The sequence below is a fragment of the Aquarana catesbeiana genome, linkage group LG03 (genome assembly GCF_042186555.1).
Source record: "Aquarana catesbeiana isolate 2022-GZ linkage group LG03, ASM4218655v1, whole genome shotgun sequence".
Taxonomy (NCBI): Eukaryota; Metazoa; Chordata; class Amphibia; order Anura; family Ranidae; genus Aquarana; species Aquarana catesbeiana.
Window position 1 is genome coordinate 179,032,137 of NC_133326.1, and position 20,595 is coordinate 179,052,731.

At 39.7% G+C, this 20,595-nt stretch overlaps 1 protein-coding gene across 5 annotated transcripts in view; it reads left to right on the forward strand.

Moving 5' to 3' along the window:
- CACNA2D1 (calcium voltage-gated channel auxiliary subunit alpha2delta 1) overlaps positions 1-20,595 on the forward strand; it is a 936,653-nt gene that overhangs the window by 414,102 nt on the left and 501,956 nt on the right. For all 5 annotated transcript variants that reach the window (XM_073619561.1, XM_073619559.1, XM_073619560.1 and 2 more), the window contains exon 4: positions 1,915-1,974. In XM_073619561.1, coding sequence (XP_073475662.1) covers positions 1,915-1,974 — 60 coding nt within the window. The remainder of the gene's footprint in view (positions 1-1,914; positions 1,975-20,595) is intronic.

Here is a 20,595-nt window from a genome sequence, read left to right on the forward strand (position 1 = left end):
CTATTAAACTGTACTGTACTGTAATTAACTGTACTGTAATTGTGTTGTCCCCCCTATACATTGTAAAACGCTGCGTAAACTGTTGGCACTATATAAATCGCATATAATAATAATAATAATAATAATAATAATAATAAAGAATGAAAGTTGTGTCTTTTAAAGTATTTGTTATTGCACGTGTACATACAGGTGTGTAAATATGTGTACATGTATATACCTGTAAAATTCTTCTTCATCCTCTTCTAGCTACCAGTGTTTCAGTTTACGTATATATATATGCTCATGTGTACTTGTGTATACATGTGTATAGGCATAAACTATACTCAAACATACATTTATCTATTTTTAAATGGCCCTGAATGCACTTCTCCATTACATATCTTTACACATCTGTGCAACAATGTACCATAAAAGAAAACACAAGAGTAGAAGGCTAGAGAGTGGAATAGAAGAGGGGGAAACAAATAACTGAATACGAAAAAAGCAATACCTAACCAGGAAAGCCTGTACAGTTATAATAGAATGGAGAGCCATATTAATAAAACACCCATTTATATTGTAGATGGTTCTCTTTAAAAACATGATTATACTAAATTAGGATTACATAATAATAAATGGCTAATGCTATCAAAATAAATGGAATATGCTGCCCTCAGTCTACTTTACATATTGCAATAGTTTATTCTCATAGAACAATGCTTACATTGGCAACAACTAATTTTATTTGTTTCTTCATATTCAGTGTAGTTTCATTTATTTATTTATTTTTTTGGTGGTATTTTATTAAGCCAATACAAAGTACAAACTCATAATCTAAACTGTTTCATGTACAAGATAAAAAGGTCACCCTATCTATGAGTAGCCTACTTATGTACCAAACTTCTGTAAAATTGTACATTATTTTTTTTTTCCCATGACGGAAGGGAGCCACTGCTTGCTAATCAGGAAAATACTGATTTAACAAACTGTTCAATAACCGCCCATAGTAGAATATTATTGTGTAAATAAGAATTCTAAAGTCAGGACAAATCTCATATTCTCTTGTATAATAGCAGAATATATCTGGAATCTATCTATTATCCATAACCTTTGACAAATTAATAAAGTGGAAACTGTGCAAGGGCTGGTAATGGTGACAAACCTTGAAGATCATAGGGCACTATCTATTCTACCAACAGAGTATCTTATCTCTGTGTTACAATTTGACAATCACCTTTTTACTGTATTTTAACATTGGTGAGTCTCATGTGTTTAAGAAAATGTTTTTTTAGAATTGTTATTTATATATATATATATATATATATATATATATATATATATATATATATATATATATATATATTATTTTATTTTGATTTCATTTTTATTTGTTTAACAGCTTGTACTAAACTGCATTGTTGTTGGGGATACCATATATCACTGTAACTGTTTTACATATGGTACATAACTGAATATTTACAATGTAAATTTTAACTATGAAGAACTATGTTAAATATTAAAATTACGGGATGGACATACATTTTCACTTTTCAATTGTGTTAGATGTAAACTATTGTCTGTTGCTCCCTGTGTTTCAAAAGACAAGTCAGGGTTATTATACTGATTTTCATGTGACCGCCCATGCCACACAGGAGAATATTTATTTACTTTACACTGCATCCATTTTTCATCAATGTGACTATATAGAATTTGTTTTTTAATTTGTGGGGCTAGCAATATTCTACAGAACTATAATAATAATAATAAAAATATGGATTTTGTATTTTGCATGTCATATGGATACATTTCCCTTTAACACATTTGTGAATGCTACTTTCATTATTTTTGACATTGTGCTATATGTCAACCTTTGGCAACCTTACATTTTTATTTTAGTTTTCAAAATAAAATAATGAATATTTTTCTTATTTTCAGCACCTTGCAGAGAAAGCAGAGGAGATACAGGGATTACATCAATGGAGAGATGACTTTGGGGTAAGCCTATATTTATTTATTTAGTATATATTGTAAAGGACCCCCCCCCCCCATCTGGGGGTTGATTTATGTTTTGAATATATGTATGCCTTTAAATTGCCTTGCGCATCATCAATTTTAAATGTTTTATGAACTGTGTTGATACCATGAATATTTGGTTCACTAAGTTGCCTTAAAACAAATGTAGACTAAAACATCAGTCCATTGAGCCATGTGTTGCTCCATACCTCTGTACTGTATATCTACAGAATATTTTCTTTTGCTGCCATTGACCATATTTACTATTGGCAGCAAGCAAGTCTAGTAACTTGTAAAAACTACATGTAGCACTACATTGGATCTTGAGTAAATACACTTTTTACCTGCCATGAGGAGGATACAGTCATCCTGATAGTGTCATCTTATATACTTCAGTTTGATTGTAATTTACCTGGTTTAGCGGGGACTAGTCAAATTTCGATTCATGTATGGGCAGAGAGGTTGTACAGAAGTCAATCTACTGATTAACTTCTGTACAACCATCCCGTTGGAGATTTCCTATTTGATCTACACCATCGTTGCTATAGTCGGCAGTGCTGATCAGTGTATTTTGATAGTGCCCACTGAACAAGACAACAGGGTAAATTTTGTTGCACTGTGATTCAAAGCAACACAGCCCCATCATGTGTATAACCCCATCCCCTGCCTTTGCAGCTTAGGGGGAAGGGATTGCGGGGCAGTAAAAATGCAACTCAGCTGCATTTTTTAACCCCCCAAGGCCTTATTCTGAATAAAGTTCTTCCAAACATCTTTTCTATATGTAACCACTTTCCGCCAATGATATAGCTGATGGAGATGGCTATAGAATGCGTCTCCAGTTCATGGACATCCTCTCACGTGTGCACCTCTCTCATGCCCCCTGGGGCACACATCATAGATACATAGCTAGTCAGGTTGAAAAATGACACAAGTCCATCTAGTTCAACCATAAAAATAAATAAATAAATAACAAATAGTATCATACAATCCCATATACACAATCCTATAACCATAGTTGATCCAGAGGAAGGGGAAAAACCCCAGCAAAGCATGATACAATTTGCTACAGCAGGGGAAAAATGCCTTCCTGATCCCCCAAGAGGCAATCAGATTTTCCCTGGATCAACTTTACCTATAAATGTTAGTACCCAATTATTTTATGTGCATTTAGGAAAGAATCCAGGCCTTTCTTAAAGCAATATACTGAGCTGGCCAGAACCAACTCTGGAGGGAGTCTATTCCACATTTTCACAGCTCTTACTGTGAAGAAATCTTTATGTATTTGGAGATTAAATCTCTTTTCCTCAAGAAGGAAAGAGTGCCCCCTTGTCCTCTGTGTTGACCGTAAAGTGAATAACTCAACACCAAGTCCATGTTATGGACCCCTTATATATTTGTACATGTTGATCGTATCCCCCCTTAATCTCCTCTTCTCAAGAGAGAATAGATCCAGTTCCTCTAATCTTTCCTCATAGCTTAGCTCCTCTATGCCTCTTATCAGTTTTGTTGACCTTCTCTGCACTTTTTCCAGTTCCCCGATATCCTTTTTTGTGAACTGGTGCCCAAAACTGAACTGCATATTCCAGATGAGGTCTTACTAATGATTTGTACAGGGGGAAAACTCTCTGGAGTCCATACCTCTCTTAATACAAGAAAGGACTTTGCTCGCTTTGGAAACCGCAGCTTGGCATTTCATGATATTATAGAGCTTATGATCTACCAAAACACCCAGATCCTTCTCCACTACAGATCCCTCCAGATGTACTCCCCCTGGTATGTATGATGCATGTATATTCTTAGCCCCCAAGTGCACAACTTCACATTTATCAACATTAAACCTCATCTGCCACATAGTCGCCTAATTAGACAGTGCATTGAGGTCGGCTTGTAAATTGGAGACATCCTGTAAAGACGTTATTCCACTGCATAGTTTAGTGTCATCTGCAAAGGCTGAAATGGTACTTTTAATCCCAGACCCTATCATTTATAAATGTATTAAAAAGTAAGGGTCCCAATATTGAACCTTGGGGTAAACCACTGATAACCTTAGACCATTCAGAGTAAGAATCATTAACCACTATTCTCTGAATTTGGTCTTTTAGCCAGTTTTCTATCCATTTACAAACTGATGTTCCCAAGAATGTAGACTTTACCTTACACATTAGCCGTGTGTGGGGAACTGTATCAAACGCTTTGTCCAAGATTTCAATTACCTCTTCGTAAAAATAAATCAGATTTGTATGAGTCAAGTGCGCTTTGTGACCTCTGTGTGCTTTGGACACAGCTTATAACAGATTGGGGCAAGGGGGCCAATCACGGTGGCCCTTCACTATGTGAATAGCTGGGTCCAATCACAGCTGTCACATTGTAAACAGAGGTTTTCCGGTTATCTGCTCTTATCATCTCTCCTTTCCTCACACAGGGACAGCGTGTGAGGAAGGGAGAGCTGAATTGTGGGGGCACAGCGAGTATGGCATTTACACTGGTAATCAGTGCTGCCCCATCAGTGCCCATCAGTTCCGCCTCAACAGTGCAGCCTCATCAGTGCCCATTAGTGAAGAAGAAAAATTTTATAACAGAAACTAGGAAAAACTTTTTTTTTCAAAAATATTGGTCTTTTTTTCTTTCTTTAGCAACCACCCAGTGGTAATTAAATACCACCAAAAGAAAGCTCTATCTGTCTCAAGATTGATAAAAATTTTATTTGAGTACAGTGTTACATGTCTGAATAAATTTCATTCAAAATGTGACAGTGCTGAAAGCTGAAAATTGGTCTGGGCAAGAAGGGGGTGAAAGTGCCCGTTATTGAATGCTTACTCCATGGTGTTTTGAATACATATTTTACTTCTAAAAGCTCTGTACTTTTACAATGAATTTACTGAATGAAATTGAAAGTACTCCCTGCAGACATTAGAATTTCCCTCCAGGGTGCACATATTCTGGTTGGGAACATGTGTTGGACCACTATGGAAATAGCAAAGTCTAGACCTGTCACGTTAGTATTTAAGGGGATGAAGTATGATCATCACAGCACAGAGTGAATGATGATTCTGCTGAATTACAAAGGAGTCATCTGGGAACCATATTTAAAAGATAAGCTAAAGTAGAGTTACTTTAACTTTTGTTTAAAAAACAAAAAAAAAACAAAAAAAAATGTTCATTAACTTGATTGTAATGCTCTTCATTAATAATTCAAGTGAGCAAAATCTATGACTTACTGAATTAGTGGTTTACAGTGCGTTCAGATTAGATTTTAATAGGGTGATCATAAAAGTGGATATTCCCTCCTTTTCTGGGACCCCTATACTTGTCACAAATAATACAAATTTTGTATACTGCAGGATGTTCTTCCTTCTGCTTTTGCTGTTCTTGATGAACTGAAGTCAGACAACAGAAATACAGTGGTTTCCACAGAGAATACCTGCATTTTTTGATCACACTGCCGCTAAAAGTAACAAAAATCTGAAATTTATATTTCTAAGTACCATTCGGAAACTATAGTAGGAAGGGACACAAGAAGCAAAATGGCCACAAAAAAGGCATTTGTTTATATATATAGCCCTGGGTGTATGGCACATACAGTGCATCTGGAAAGTATTCACAGCACTTTTTTCCACATTTTGTTATGTTAAAGCCTTATTTCAAAATTCCACAAACAATACCCCTAAATGACAACGTGAAAGAAGTTTGTTTATAATCTTTGCAAATTTATTAAAAATAAAAAACAAAAATATCACATGTATATACAGTGGATATAAAAAGTAAACACACCCCTGTTAAAATGTCTGGTTTCTGTGATGTAAAAAATGAGACAAAGATAAATAATTTCAGAACTTTTTCCACCATTAATGTGACCTATAAACTGTACAACTCAGTTGAACAACAAACTGAAATATTTTTGGTGGAGGGTAAAAAAAAAATAAAAAAATAAAATAATATAGTTGCATAAGTGTGCACACCCTTAAACTAATATTTTTTTGAAGCACCTTTTGATTTTATTTATTTATTTTCAATGGGATTCAGGTCTGGGCTCTGGCTGGGCCATTCCAAAATTGTAATCTTCTTCTGGTGAAGCTATTTCTTTTGTTGATTTGAATGTATGCTTTGGGTCGTTGTTATGCTGAAAGATGAAGTTCCTCTTCATGTTCAGCTTCCTAGCAGAAGCCTGACGGTTTTGTGCCAATATTGACTGGTATTTGGAACTGTTCATAATTCCCTCTATTTTGACTAAGGCCCTGTTTCAGCTGTAGAAAAACAGCTCAAAAGCATGATGCTACCACCATCATGCTTCACTGTGGATATGGTGTTCTTTTGGTGATGTGCAGTGTTGTTTTTGCACAAAACATATCTTTTGGAATTATGACCAAAAAGGTCGACCTTGGTTTCATCAGATGATAACACATTTTCCCTCATGCTTTTGGGAGACTTTAGATGTGTTTTTGCAAAATTTAGCCAAGCTTGGAAGTTTTTCTTCGTAAGAAAGGGCTTCCATCGTGCCACTCTACCCCAAAGCCCAGGCATGAAGAATACGGGAGATTGTTGTCACATGTACCACACAGCCAGTACTTGCCAGATATTCCTGCAGCTCCTTTGCTCCTGTTGCTGTAGGCCTCTTGGCAGCCTCCCTAACCAATTTTCTGCTTGTCTTTTCATCAATATTGGAAGGACGTCACATGTCACTGTTGTGCCATATTTCCTCCACTTGATGATGACCGTCTTTACTGTGTTTCATGGTATATCTAATGCCTTGAAAATTCTTTTGTACCCATCGCCTAACTGATACCTTTTAACAATGAGATCCCTCTGATGCTTTGGAAGCTCTCTGTAGACCATGGCTTTTGCTGTAGGATGCGACTAAGAAAATGTCAGGAAAGACCTACTAGAACAGCAAGACTTTATTTGGGGTTAAGAAGAGGTACATTAAATGATGGAAGGCATGTACTGACTCATATTTAACATGGGGTTGAATGTGATTGCTTAATTCTGGACACATTTACATTCCCAGTTATAGGAGGGTGTGCACACTTATGCAACCGCATTATTTTATTTGTTTATTTTTAGCTCCCTCCCCTAAAAGATTTCAGTTTGTTTTTCAATTTAGTTGTACAGTGTATAGGTCACATTGAAGGTGGAAAAAGTTCTTAAATTATTTATCTTTGTCTGATGTTTTTTTACATCACAGAAACCTGACATTTTAACAGGGGTGTGTATATTTTTTTTATATACACTGTAGGTATTCACGGCCTTTGTCATGACCCTCAAAATTGATGTGCATCCTATTTCCACTGATCATCCTTGAGATGATTCTACAACTTGATTGGAGTCCACCTGTGGTAAATTCAGTTGATAGGACATGACTTGGAAAGGCACGCACCTGTTTATATAAGGTCCCACAGTTAACGGTGAATGTCAGAGCACAAGCCATTCCATGAAGTCCAAAGAACTGTCTGTAGACCCCTGAGACAGGATTGTATCAAAGCACAGATTTGGGGAAGCTTACAGAATAATTTTCTGCAGCATCGGAGGTCCCAATGAGCCTCCACCATCCGTAAATGGAAGAAGTTTGGAACCACCAAGACTCTTCCTAGAGTGGGCCATGTGGCCAAACTGAGTAATCAGGGGAGAAGGGCCTTGGTCAGGGAAGTGACCAAGAACCCGATGGTCATGATGACAGAGCTCCAGCATTTCTCTGTGGAGAGGAGAACCTTCCAGAACAAAAACCATCTCTGCAGCACTCCAACAATCAGGCCTGTATGGTAGAGTGGCCAGGCAGAAGCCACTCCTCAGTAAAAGGCACATGACAGCCCACCTGGAGTTTGACAAAAGGCACCTGAAGGACTCTCAGACCATGAGAAACTAAATTCTCTGGTCTGATGAAACAAAGATTGAACACTTTGACCTGAATGGCAAGCGTCATGTCTGTAGGAAACCAGACACCTGGCCAATACCATCCCTACAGTGAAGCATAGTGGTGGCAGCATCATGCTGGGGAGAGGTTTTTCAACGGTAGGAACTGGGAGAGTAGTCAGGATCGAGGGAAAGAAGAATGCAGCAATGTACAGAGACATCCTCGATGAAAACATGCTCCAGAGTGCTCTGGACCTCAGACTGGGGTGAAGGTTCATCTTCCAACAGGACAACGACCCTAAGCACTCAGCCAAGATAACAAAGAAGTGGCTATGGGACAACTGGCCCAGCACATTGGCCCAGCCAGTGCCAAAACTTGAACCTGATTGAACATCCCAATCCAACCTGATGGAGGTCCTGCAAAGAAGAAGAATGGGAGAAACTGCCCAATAGGTGTGCAAAGCTTGTAGCATCATACTCAAAAAGACTTGAGGCTGAAATTGGTGCCAAAGGTGCTTCAACAAAGTATTGAGTAAAGGCTGTGAATACTTATGTACATGGGATATTTTTAGTTTTTTATTTTTAATAAATTTGCAAAGATTTCAAACTTCTTTCAGGTTGTCATTATGGGGTATTGTTCGCAAAATTTTGAGGAAAATAATGAATTTAATCCATTTTGGAATAAGGCTGTAACATAACAAAATGTGGAAAAAGCGAAGCACTGTGAATAATTTCCGGATGCACTGTATTTAAGTATGTATAACTAACATCATTATTAATAATTTTGGACAGAAGGATCATACCCACGGTCAATTTCTTATTGTATCGTTGGTGAGGAGATTCTCCATAATTATCCTGACCATTATCCTCAAAGCAGAAAGTGATTGGAAATCCAAAATGTCAAAGTTGTCACGAAAACAGGAAGTTGAAGGGAAGTCTTCCGATAGGATAGTTCTAGTGATAACTGTTAAAGAGAGGAGTTCCCTTCACTTTATGGAGATTTCCTCTCACTTCCTGATGTAGCTTGGAGACAGAAAGTAAAGGAAAATCTCTTCAAAGGGGCTCTGTAAACAAAAAAATAATCCAATTAGGGGTTTCAACTCTTCCTTACTCTATCTTTAAAATTTGAAAATGTTTTGACTTTACATCCATTTTACAATTTGATGTACCTGCTGTAGCTTCCAGCAACCCTATCTTATCCATATGTCAGGTAAGTCTCATTGGCCAGAGTTCTGCACTTCCTATGAGTATCTTAGCTTTCCATCTACATATTCCTATAAACCAGTGTGGCAGTCCATGATAGTGATGACCAATAGTAATAGATGCATTGGGGGATTGAGGAACCAGCACTTTGTAACTGTCAGCAGCTTGCTTTTTTGTTACATTGACAGAGTCAATTGAAGCGTGTTTCACTTTAGTTTGTAGTCCTCAGTGTAAAACACCAAAGATATTGGCGGAGGCCCCTGATGTGTGATAACATCCAATATGCATACATTGTTGAGTTCAGCCTCTAATTATTTAAGACTTTTGTGAGGTAGTCTGAATAAACCATTGCTGAAGTAATGACACTTAACAGAACCTGTTCCTACATATGCACTTCTAGGCATAATTTGTTTTGTTACTGCTGAGAAAAAAAGGAAGAGACACGGAAAGAAAGTTAGTGTCAGGAGCAGTGTAAACTTGATGAATTACACGGTGATGGCTTCTGGCTATAAATGGAAACAGAATTGTTCAGGGAGAAAAGTGTAGCACCCTGCTTGTGCAGACTTTGACAGTGTTCCTGCTAATGAACACAGACTGTGGAAACCTTGAAACATAAACTCTGGGGTAGACTGAAATTTCATTGTGCAGGGGGAGGGTGCATCATATTTATCACAACATCTAGCTGATATTTTTCATTGAATGTGCTGCAAATGTAACATTGCTTTTCCTTGTATACCAAATGGCAATTTATATGAAAAGTATCCCTGTGAATTGACACATGAAGCATAGAGTGAAGCATAAAATATGTTTGGTGGTGTTTCTCTAGCAATGATAAGGGGCTATTTTCCAACTCCTTCTTGGCAGTAAACCAGTGTCAGAACACCAGCACTTTTTTTACTTACAAAGTCTAATTTTATGGACTGTTTAAAGCAGATGTCACTGCATCTGAACACCACAAACCCAAAACAGTATTTAATTCATTTTTAATATTCAAAACAAATTCCCCAATCCGGCCATGTCTACATGCTTTATTTTGTTGAGAAATCACTTTGAAAAACAACCCCCTAGCATTTCTGGCAATGGCTATCTTGAGTAAGGGCAGATGATTTATGTTGCATTTACTTCCTGGATTCAAGCTGCCCTTAGCTCAAGCCAGACATCTCAAGTCTCCTGTGAGGTACGGGAGCCTCCCGAATTTGGGGGAGCCTTCCGGACACCCGCAAGTGCTGCCCGATATCTCGGCTGCGGGGCTGATCCTAGATGGTCCCCTGGTTCACAGCCGGGGATGATCGGTGCAGCAGGAAGGACAGCTGTGAACACCGATCTCCCTGTACATCCACTTCTCCTTCTCTCCCTCCCACAGCTGTCGGCTAAAGAGCTATACAGGGAGATCGGTAATCACAGCTGTCCCTCCTGCTGCACTGACCATCCCTGACTGTTCCCTGTATCCGCCTCCTGCAGCCCCCCTCTGTGTCTTCTACGGCTCCCCTCCGGTCCTTCATCCGGCTCTCTGTCCTCCTCCTCCAGCCCCCTCTGTGTTGTTCACCAGGCTCTCTGTCCTCCTCCTCCAGCCCCCCTCAGTGTCCTTCACCCCCCCTTCTTCACCGGCTCCCTGTCCTCTTCCTCCGCCCCCATCCCCCGCAGCCAGCTTCCCTCCTCTCACACCAGCTGTGGGGATCTGTCAGGATGGCGAGCGGAGGAAGGGACCGTCATTTACCGGCCCCTGCCTTTTCTGAATTGGACACAGTGTGCGAGATCACTCCTGTGTCCTGTGAAAATTGAGCAGAGTAACCTGTGTGTTACTCTGCTCAGTTTATGAATGGACAGGAGCCTCCTGTTCATTCATCTTCAATGCTGAGAAAGGGACTGGGGAATCAATATCCTCAGTCCCTTTCCATGTCTCAAAGAGAAGATGTCAGGGGTCTGTTTAGGCCCCTGATATCTCACCAAAGCCCCCCCCCAACAGAGCTGATTAGAAAAAAAATGCAAAAAATATTAAAAAGTAAATAAAATTGTAAGCAAAAATTATAAAAAATGAAATTCGAAAAAATATATAAAATAAAAAACTACTGACACCACCCCCTGTCCTACCAACACTGTCCACTGCCCCAACCCCCTCCCCCCAAAAAGCATTGTGAACAAAAAAAAAATTAAATATTTAAAAAAACAATATGTAAAAATAAAAACTACTGACACCGTCCACTGCCCTACTGACACCGTCCACTGCCCTGCTGACACCGCCCACTGCCCTACTGACAACATCACCGCCACATACTCCCCACCCCCTTCCCCAGAAGCACTGTGAAAAAAATATTTTAAAAAATGATTTAAAGAAAATAATAAACAACAAAATTGTAAAAAATAGAGAAAATAATAAAAGCAAAAAACTACTGACACACTGCTCTACTGACATTGTCCACTACCCCACTCCAAATAATTGTGAAAAACAAAAAATAAAAAAGTAAATTGTAAAATCATTTAAAAAATACAATTGTAAAAAAATAATAATAAAAATAAAGAACTACTGACACCGTCCACTGCCCTACTGACACCACCCTCCACAACCCTCGACTGTAAGTCATCTCAGACTCTATTAAACCACACCCCATTTAAGCCACACCCAATATGTAGCACAGTTTAAGCCACACCCACCTCCCTGAAATGAGTTTGCCACCTCCCTGGAATTAGTTTTTGCAGGTTGGGATGTCTGTCAAGCATACATGCAGGAGATTGTGCTTACATGAGAAAACCCCTCCTCCTTCTCTCCTCATTATGACTCCTGGGATGCATGACATTGTTTGCCTAGGCAGGAGATTGTGCTTGGCTGACATCATTTGCCTAGGCAAGAGATTGTGCTTGGCTGAGAAAACCCCTCCTCCTCTCCTCCCCTCCTGAAGACTCCTGGGATGTATGACATCATTTGCCTAGGTAAGAAACCAAGAAGTAACTGAAGAAATGTAAAAAAAAAAAAAAGTGTAAATACCAGTAAATATGATATACTTCCCTATCTATTTACTAATGCTAGCAACATGAAAATTAAAAATAATCAATGTTGATTGGGAGAGTGACGTTCCACTTGAAGTTAAGGACTAAAATATGTTTTGATAAGGGAAAAATCTATTTTGCGCAAATTATCATAAACCTTGATTTATTGGAATTCTGTGAGAATGGGGTGACTGATTTGGGCTTAGATGAGCAAATACAGTGGCTGAGGAGCTGCATCTAACTTTTTGACATAGCCCCAAAATGCTCCTTTTTTCATCAAATCTGCCTGTCGCTCCTATCTTCATATCTGATGTACAGATTTGTATAAATACATGTACAATATGATTAACAAGCAACATGACTTTATATTGCTCTACAGTTTCCATACTTTTTTTTTTCTAATTGTATTTCGTATCTTCTTGCTGTTATAAGGGAAATGTGACAAAAATTGTAAAAAAAAGCTCTGCTTTAATTTTTAATGGTCTGTTTGATTGGGAGTGCCTTACATATAAGTAAAATATCAAACAGTGGTTGGCAATTTTATATTGTTTTGTTAAACGCTTATGCTTTGGATGACTTTTGTTAATCTTGGTTAGACCCATTAACATTTTTACATGTCACAAGCTAAAACAGGTGGAGGATTTTAAAAGTAAAAAATTGTTTGTTTAGGGCTTTCTAGTCTACTAAAGACCGGGATGTATTTACTATAATTATTATTATTATTATTATTATTCAGGATTTATATAGTGCCAACAGTTTGTACAGCACTTTACAACATGATTCCTCCATTCACACAAACAAGGTGGATGAGGGAATCCCCCATCCTACCAGGAAATTTTATTCTGAAGGCGGAACTCATTGCCGTCAGAATACACTGATCAGCAACTGCAGCCGCTGATTGGCAAACACGTCTTCCAACCTGTTCTTTTCCAAATTGTTTTGGGTGAATTTTATTTAATTTTTTTTATTTTTTTGTAGATGATATGTTTGTAAACTGTTGTCTTATATCTGTTTTTTACTATATGTATGCAATCTTTGCTTTACAATTTAAAAAGTAATATGTCATAAAGAATGCCCTATAGCAGCATTTCTCTACCTTTTTTCAATTGCAGCACCTTTTTACTACCACCAACATACGTTGTATATCAGTGGCAGCAGGAGGTTTTGGAGGTTGCTGGCAGAGTGTGTGTAAACCTAACATGCCAACTCTTCCCATCTCCATAGAATTCCCTTCACATCCGAATTCCCTCCTCATAGAGTCCCCCAATAACAGAATCACCCATTATAGAGCCCCCCCAGTCACAAGGGTCCTCCCACCACAGAGCCCCCAATCACACAGTCACCCCATAACAGAGCCTTCCAATCAAACATTCCCCTCTTCACATCAGTGCCCTACCTTTCCATCCTGTGTTGAATGCTGGGAAGTGGCCTTGTATGCTGCAGGCCCTGGATCAGAGTCATGTGAGCGAGCCAGCTGCCATAACCATAGCAATGAACGATGCTGTGTGTCCTGACCCCAGAGCATCATTGGTTGTTATGATGCTGACGTCCAGACCACCTGTACCGTGACAACTCATGACATTGATCCAGGGAAAACTGGGTCCCGTGCTCCTGGCACCTCAGGGTGCCACAGCACCCTGGTTGAGAAACACTGCGCTGGATAACTATGGGTTGTCTAAAAAGTCAGTACAGCAGATACTACTTGCTTAGCAACTCTGTCTGTCTTTTCCCAGATGGAGCTACAGTGATACCTTGGTTAGTGAGTAACGTGGTATATGAGCGTTTCGCAAGACAAGCTACAGTATATTCTTTTTTAAATCATGACTTGATTTGTGAAAGCTGTCTTGCAAGATGAGCAGGATTTAAGCCGCTGGTGTATATATTACCGTATGTGACCAGAGGTGTGGGGGCGCTGGTGGCTCCCAGCACTTCCTGGAGAACTTGGAGATGCTCAGAGACACTCCCACCTGGGTGGGGTGGGCATAACGTGCATCGGCATACCCAAAAGTGTCAACAGTTCCAGAGTGTCTCAGAGCATCTCCAAGTTCTCCAGGAAGCGCTGGGAGCCACCAGTGACTACGCACCTCTGGCCACAAACAGTACTGCATACACCAGTGCCCCCGCACCTCTGGCCACATACAGTACTACATACACAAGCAGTGGTTGTGGAACAAATCATCTGAGTTTCCATTATTTCTTATGGGGAAACTCACTTTGATATACGAGTGCTTTGGATTTACAAGCATGCTTCTGGAACAAATTATGCTCGTAATCCAAGGTATTACTGTATTTTTTAAGAAAGGAGTCATTGTTGTGATGACTCGCTGAGTTCTGTAAACAACAGGCTTCTTTAAGGCTCGGTTCAGACTGGAACCAGCTGCGGATCGCACAGAAGCGATGTGCGTCCCTGTTCCCCGTTTCAGGGACGAATCAGGGCCAAATCTATGCCTGAATTTGGCCCTGAAACGAGCCAAAGACACACAGTGTTTCTGTGCAGTGCACTCCGCAGCCGCAACGGAGATATGTGAACCGGCTCCATAGGGAGCCAGTCACATTCTCCTGCTATGCGAATTGGTTGCGGGGAAATCCACATCTAATTCGCATAGATGTGAACCCGGCCTTAGCATTGTATCTGAAGTGATACAATTGTAAACATGAAAAGGAGGCTAAAGACCCTCCAACTGGCTGTAAATTAAGTGCAGCATATTATTGTGTATATTAATTTGATAGTTTTTAGAACTAAAAAAAAAATAAAAAACTATATTGAATATTTTTTGGTTTTGGCTTGCCTTTTACACATAAAAAAAGAACATATGCAGAAAACCATTGTACATTCCTTTTAAATCAGGTCTTCTTTAGTTTTTTTCCCTGTCTTATTTTTGTAATTATTTGACGATGTTGTTAGTCTTGGTGTGAGAAATAGTTTGGCTCTGAAAAGAGGGAGAAACACTTTCACACTGCCATGGCTGTTGAAAAAATAATATTCAAATATTGAAATATGCCAGTCCTGGTTGGAGCCTTGCATGCTTATTTGTATTTATACATTGTACCATTTACATGTGGACTTCATCTTATAGATTTGCTTGAGTTTCGTATAGCAAAGAACGATTATGGAAAAAATTGTAATGCAGGAATTACAGGCATTTTGTCTTATCTAGCAGAGGTACTTTATTTATCCCTTTTATCATTTGTGCAGATAAATGAATCTGATCCAGCCATGACTAGTCATTTGCATACACCCAGGTTTATTGTGTTTCATTTTGGATACGGCTCAGGGACCTGTGACAGAGCTGTCACTCAAAGGCTCCTGTGTGAAAAGAGAAAAGAAAGAGACTCATGAAGTAATTGCTCTGATTCCCCAAACAGATACATTACAATTACATTGGATATCACATTTGATTGCTCTGAAATGGATGGTTAGCTAAAGCAATTTTGTTTCTGGATCAGCTATAATATTAAAACTTACACATGTATATTATTAAGAATTAATTTCATTGCATTTTAATATTCATGCACCATGCACATTTACATATTGGAGTGCATATTCAGGCTGGTGCCTGCACTGTAGAATTACAGATTCTAGGTGTGTTTATAGTGTGATAAATTATTATATTTTACAGCATTTAGAGGGCTGATGTGCATAATTGTTACAGACATATAATTTAAACTGAATTATATGTTTCTAAAGTTTCCCTAAGGGTACTTTCATGCTGCTCTGTTGCAAATTTTAACGCAAATTTTCTGTGTTTCGGATGCATTTGCTGTGCATTTCTGGTGCGTTTTTGGGTTGCCCGCACCTGTAAAAAATGGACATGTGACTCAAAAACGCTCCAAAGCCACAAAATTGCGGTGCAATTTTACTACAATTTCACCATGTTTTTGCTGCAATGTTGCAATGGTTTCCATTTATTTCAACGGGAAGCTGCGTTTTTGGTGCAGTTTTCAAAACTGCACCAAAGATGCAGCATGCAGGACTTTTCAAAACGCACTGCACCTGTAACACAGTGGTCTGAAAAGTCCCATGGGATTTAAAGGAAAACTTTTTTCTTGTGTTTTTCTTGCAAGGATAAAATATGCAGGAAAACATAGTGTGAAAGGGGCTAACATATGTTTCCATGTGACAACATTTGAGCTTCAGTCTAAAAAAATGGGGGCTGCCCCTGTTGCAGGACTAGTTCTCTTAGTCTGCTCTGTTTACTAGGCATAAATCCCTTTTATTCAACTTGAACTGACCATAAATTGATTGAAATTTGGCTGATTCAGGAGCCAACTTTTAATCCATGTGTTGTTATCCCCATTCGACAGAAGTTGGTCTAATGATTGTCCTCTGTCAAATGGACAAACTGAAAAACTTTTGTCTGATCAGTGTTTTTCACAGCAGAGAGTTCCCCTTGTCAAAAGACAATTGGCAGAGTGAGCTCTATTCAATCCTTCATCCACTTTGTTTATGTCGATGGAGGAAGCTGTTTGATTTTTTTCATTTAGCCTAATGGCTGAATGAAAAAAAAGTGCGCCATATATGGTCAGTTTTAGTTCCAAGAACCTGCAGGCAGGTTTTCTTTAAATTGGATAAACTTCCAAAAGGAATTGTTGGGTAATATCTGTAATGATGGTACTAAGTATGGGATTGTTTTTTACTTCACACACCTTAAGTTGTAACATTATCCACATTTACATCAAAACCAAATAGGCCAACATAAGGAAGAATGAGGGGTTGGGACAAAATAGAACACTAACCAGGGTACTTAGAATGGTCACCTTTTATTAACAGCCTAAAAAAATAAAAAAAATAATTTTTTGAATGATAACACTGCATGAATTGCCATATGTAGTTATCAGGATGTAATAGTTTCATGACAGTAGTCCTTTAAAGTGGATGTAAACCTGATTCATGAAATATGAGCTGGGCACATACATATCTGTAGTGTTTTCTTATCTCTCTTCAAAGAGTCCCAAAGCTTCTCCTGCTCAGTTCCTCTGTTCTCAGCCAGATAACATCTGACAAGTTCTCCAAGAGGGTAGCCTGAAGTTTGTGTCCTGGGAGGTTGCTATATATAGATTAGCAGTGAGCTTGCCGTCTCACAGCAGAGCTCCGGACATTCCTTTCTTCCTTTGCCAATGTGGAGTGGGGGGGTGTGCCTTTTCTCCAATCAGCTGCCTTGGTTGTATGCCAATAATGCACTCCCAGTGCTGACCAGGAAGAGAAAATCTGTAACACTATGAGCACTTTCTAAAGGATGTATACGGCTGAAGACAGCAGATATACATGAAAAACGTATGTAGGGAGATTTGTTTCATCCCTACGTATCATCTGAGGCTGTTCACTTCACTGGGTATATGTGAGGATTTACATCCACTTTAAGTTAAACAAATATGTATCACACCCATTGTACAGTATAATTACACACTGCTGTTTTCTTGATAGGCATAGAGAATGGACCAAAAATACAAACAAGTCAAACTTTTGCTTCCAGTCCACACTATACATTTTGGCTAATATTTAAAAATAGAATATCTAAATGCTCTTCTATATGAATATTAGTAAAATAGTCACACAATTATGTGTGTGAACTACAGCCTGTTTGTAAGCTCTTAGTGTTTCTTATGTCACTATTGGTTTAAAAGTAATTATATTCATCAGGCTGCTAATCTGTTCTTTCTTTGCAAGAGATTCATATGCGTTTAAAATTTTCTTTTCAAATATTCATGAAGTACTTTTTCACAGAAGAGAAGAATGTTATAAACCATTTGTAAGTCATTAAAATTTAATTTTAGTGATATATTTCGGTGGAAATGATCACTTTTTCACTCTGACTAGCAATATTTACATGGCTTGATATGTCAAGATGGGGGGGGGGGGATTTGAGTGTCACCTTGCTGAAGCAAAATGGCTGCAATGATAGAAGAATAGCTGCAAATGTAATGTGAATGTTATCCCTCTGTTAAATTGTATGTATTAGTTTAATAACTTTTCTGATTTATTAATTATTTTTTGGACAACATTTTAGCATTTTTTGTCTATATGTTCTATTACATAATTACAATTAAGAAAATAAAGCTGGGAGCACATGCTACTTTGATTTCTGTTATCCAACAAGCCAAATGAGTAAAGAGAGAATTCCTATACTGGAAATGAGGGGGGGGGGGGTTGTAGTTCATGATAGCATGGACTCATAAGAAATGGGTTGAATGGCTCTGGCCACCATCCAGTCCAGAACTGAAGCACCATTTAATGGATAAATTGATTTTCTGTGGAAGGGGGGCTAAAGTACATTTTTACTGTCCTGGGCTCTTTATACATTTTTTATTTTTTTTAGTTTTAAACATGTAGTTCTGCTTTATAGTATATGTGAGCCATAGTAATGAACGTCCCTTTCTTCAGTAGAATATATGATTGAAAGCATTTAGTTATATCTGTTTGATAACTGCAATAAAATACCTGTTGATCTTCCATAAATCTTGTGAGCTGATACATTTCTTTGCTCTATACATGTACTGCACTTTTATCAGTTACATTGTTCCCAGTTCTCTTTGTGGACTACAGAACACCTTCCCCCTATGTTATATGAAAGAGGAGAGTAGTCATGACAATACTGCTGCTACGATTATACTACTGCATATCTTTCCAGATCATTAAATTGACTTGTTAAAAGAGAAGTTTGGTATTTTTTTTTTTTTTAAGAATCATTCTTACCTAGGTGGATGCAGCATCGGCCCCAGAGGCATCGCTAGGGGGTGGCTATTGGGGCTATAGCCCCGAGTTTGGGGCCCATAGCTCGAGTCTCTCACTGGATGAAGCGGTGCCATCAGTGGCGGATATGGACGCCGTGCAAATAATTAACATCTCGGCCATTTTACTTTGTTCTGCCACTGCCCAGGGTCTAGCAACCAGTGATGTCACGTAACCTGAGTGACACAGTGTGAGCCCAAGGCAGTGGCATTGCTGGGGGTTGGGGGGTGCGTGCCGCACCAGGGTGACACCTGCCTAAGGGGTGACAGCCGTGGGTAGCGGCACTGCTAACACCACCCGCTGCTCTACACTCTTGGGTTTCGCCAGCTGTCTCCCTCAGCGGGGCTGACTGAAGCCGCCTCCTCCTCCTCTCTGTTTACATCTACACAGGAGGAGGAGCCCGAGGGACCACTGTGTACAGTATATCCGTCAGCGCTGTTCTGAGGTCTGTACATTTTACTATACAATATGTAGGTGGACATGTGCAGGGGGCTATGGGAGGGGAGAGGGGTGCCTATACTGATGGGGGTCTGCACTGAAGGGGGGTGTTTATACTAATGGGGATCTGCACTGAAGGGGGATCTCTATACTGGTGGGGGGGGTCTGCACTGAGGGGGGTTGTCTATACTGATGGGGGGTCTGCACTGGGGGGGTGTCTATACATACGGGGTGGTCTGCACTGAGGGGGGTGTCTATACTAATGGGGAGTCTGCACTGAGGGGGGTGTGTATACTGTTTGGGGGGTCTGCACTGAGGGAGGTGTCTGTACTGATGGGGGGTCTGCACTGAGGGGGGTCTATACTGATGGGGGTCTGTACTGAGGGGGGTGGATGCACTGAGGCGGTGTCTATACTGATGGGGGAGGTCTATACTGAGGGAGGGGGTGGTCTGTACTGAAGGGGGGTCTTTACTGATGGAGGAGGGTGGTCTGTACTGAGGGGGGTCTGTACTGAGGGGTGGTCTGTACTGATAGAGGGAGGTGGTCTGTACCATGCCCGCAGCCTCTGACATCTCCTGTACCATGCCCACAGCCTCTGACATCTCCTGTACCATGCCCGCAGCCTCTGACATCTCATGTACACTGCCCGCAGCCTCTGAGATCTCCTGTACCATGCCCGCAGCCTCTGCATCACCTCCTGTATATATATATATATATATAATATAAATGTATGTGTGTGTATATATATATATATATATATATATATATATATATATAACCTCCTGTGTATATATATATATATATATATATATATATATATATATTATATACATGTGTATGCCCGCCCAAGCGTATGACTTTCTTTACATCGCTGCTATGGGCTGTAGCCCCAGATCTTTAGTAGACCTAGCAATGCCCCTCCTGAGAACCAAATGATCAGATACCACTGATCGCTCAGTTCTCAGTGCTCTATGAGCAGACAGCTGGTGACTGATAGTCTCCAATCACCGCTGTTTGCTCTGGCCCGTCCCCTCCCTACACTCACTGGTAGGAGCCGCTGGCTCAAGCTTTCAGCGGCTCACTGAGAAGGTGAGTCAGGAGTAGGCGCAGGCATCTGGGTGGATCCCGACCATTTCCCCAGCCTGGACCAGCTCTGCGACGTCAGCTGATAGCAGGTTTCAGCCCTCTGTCTGCTGAAAACAGGTCACAGGAGTGGAGAAGGAACTGCACTCGTGATCCCCAGGAGAAGTACAGCCAAACGAGCGTTGGCTGTACTTCTCCTTTACCTCTTAGGGGTGCCAATAAAATGTCTTAAAAAAATCTGCCAAAATAAAGATAAATAAAAAGAATAGGTATTTTGCACTAAATATCTAAACAGTATGTGTCTCTGGTGTAAGGT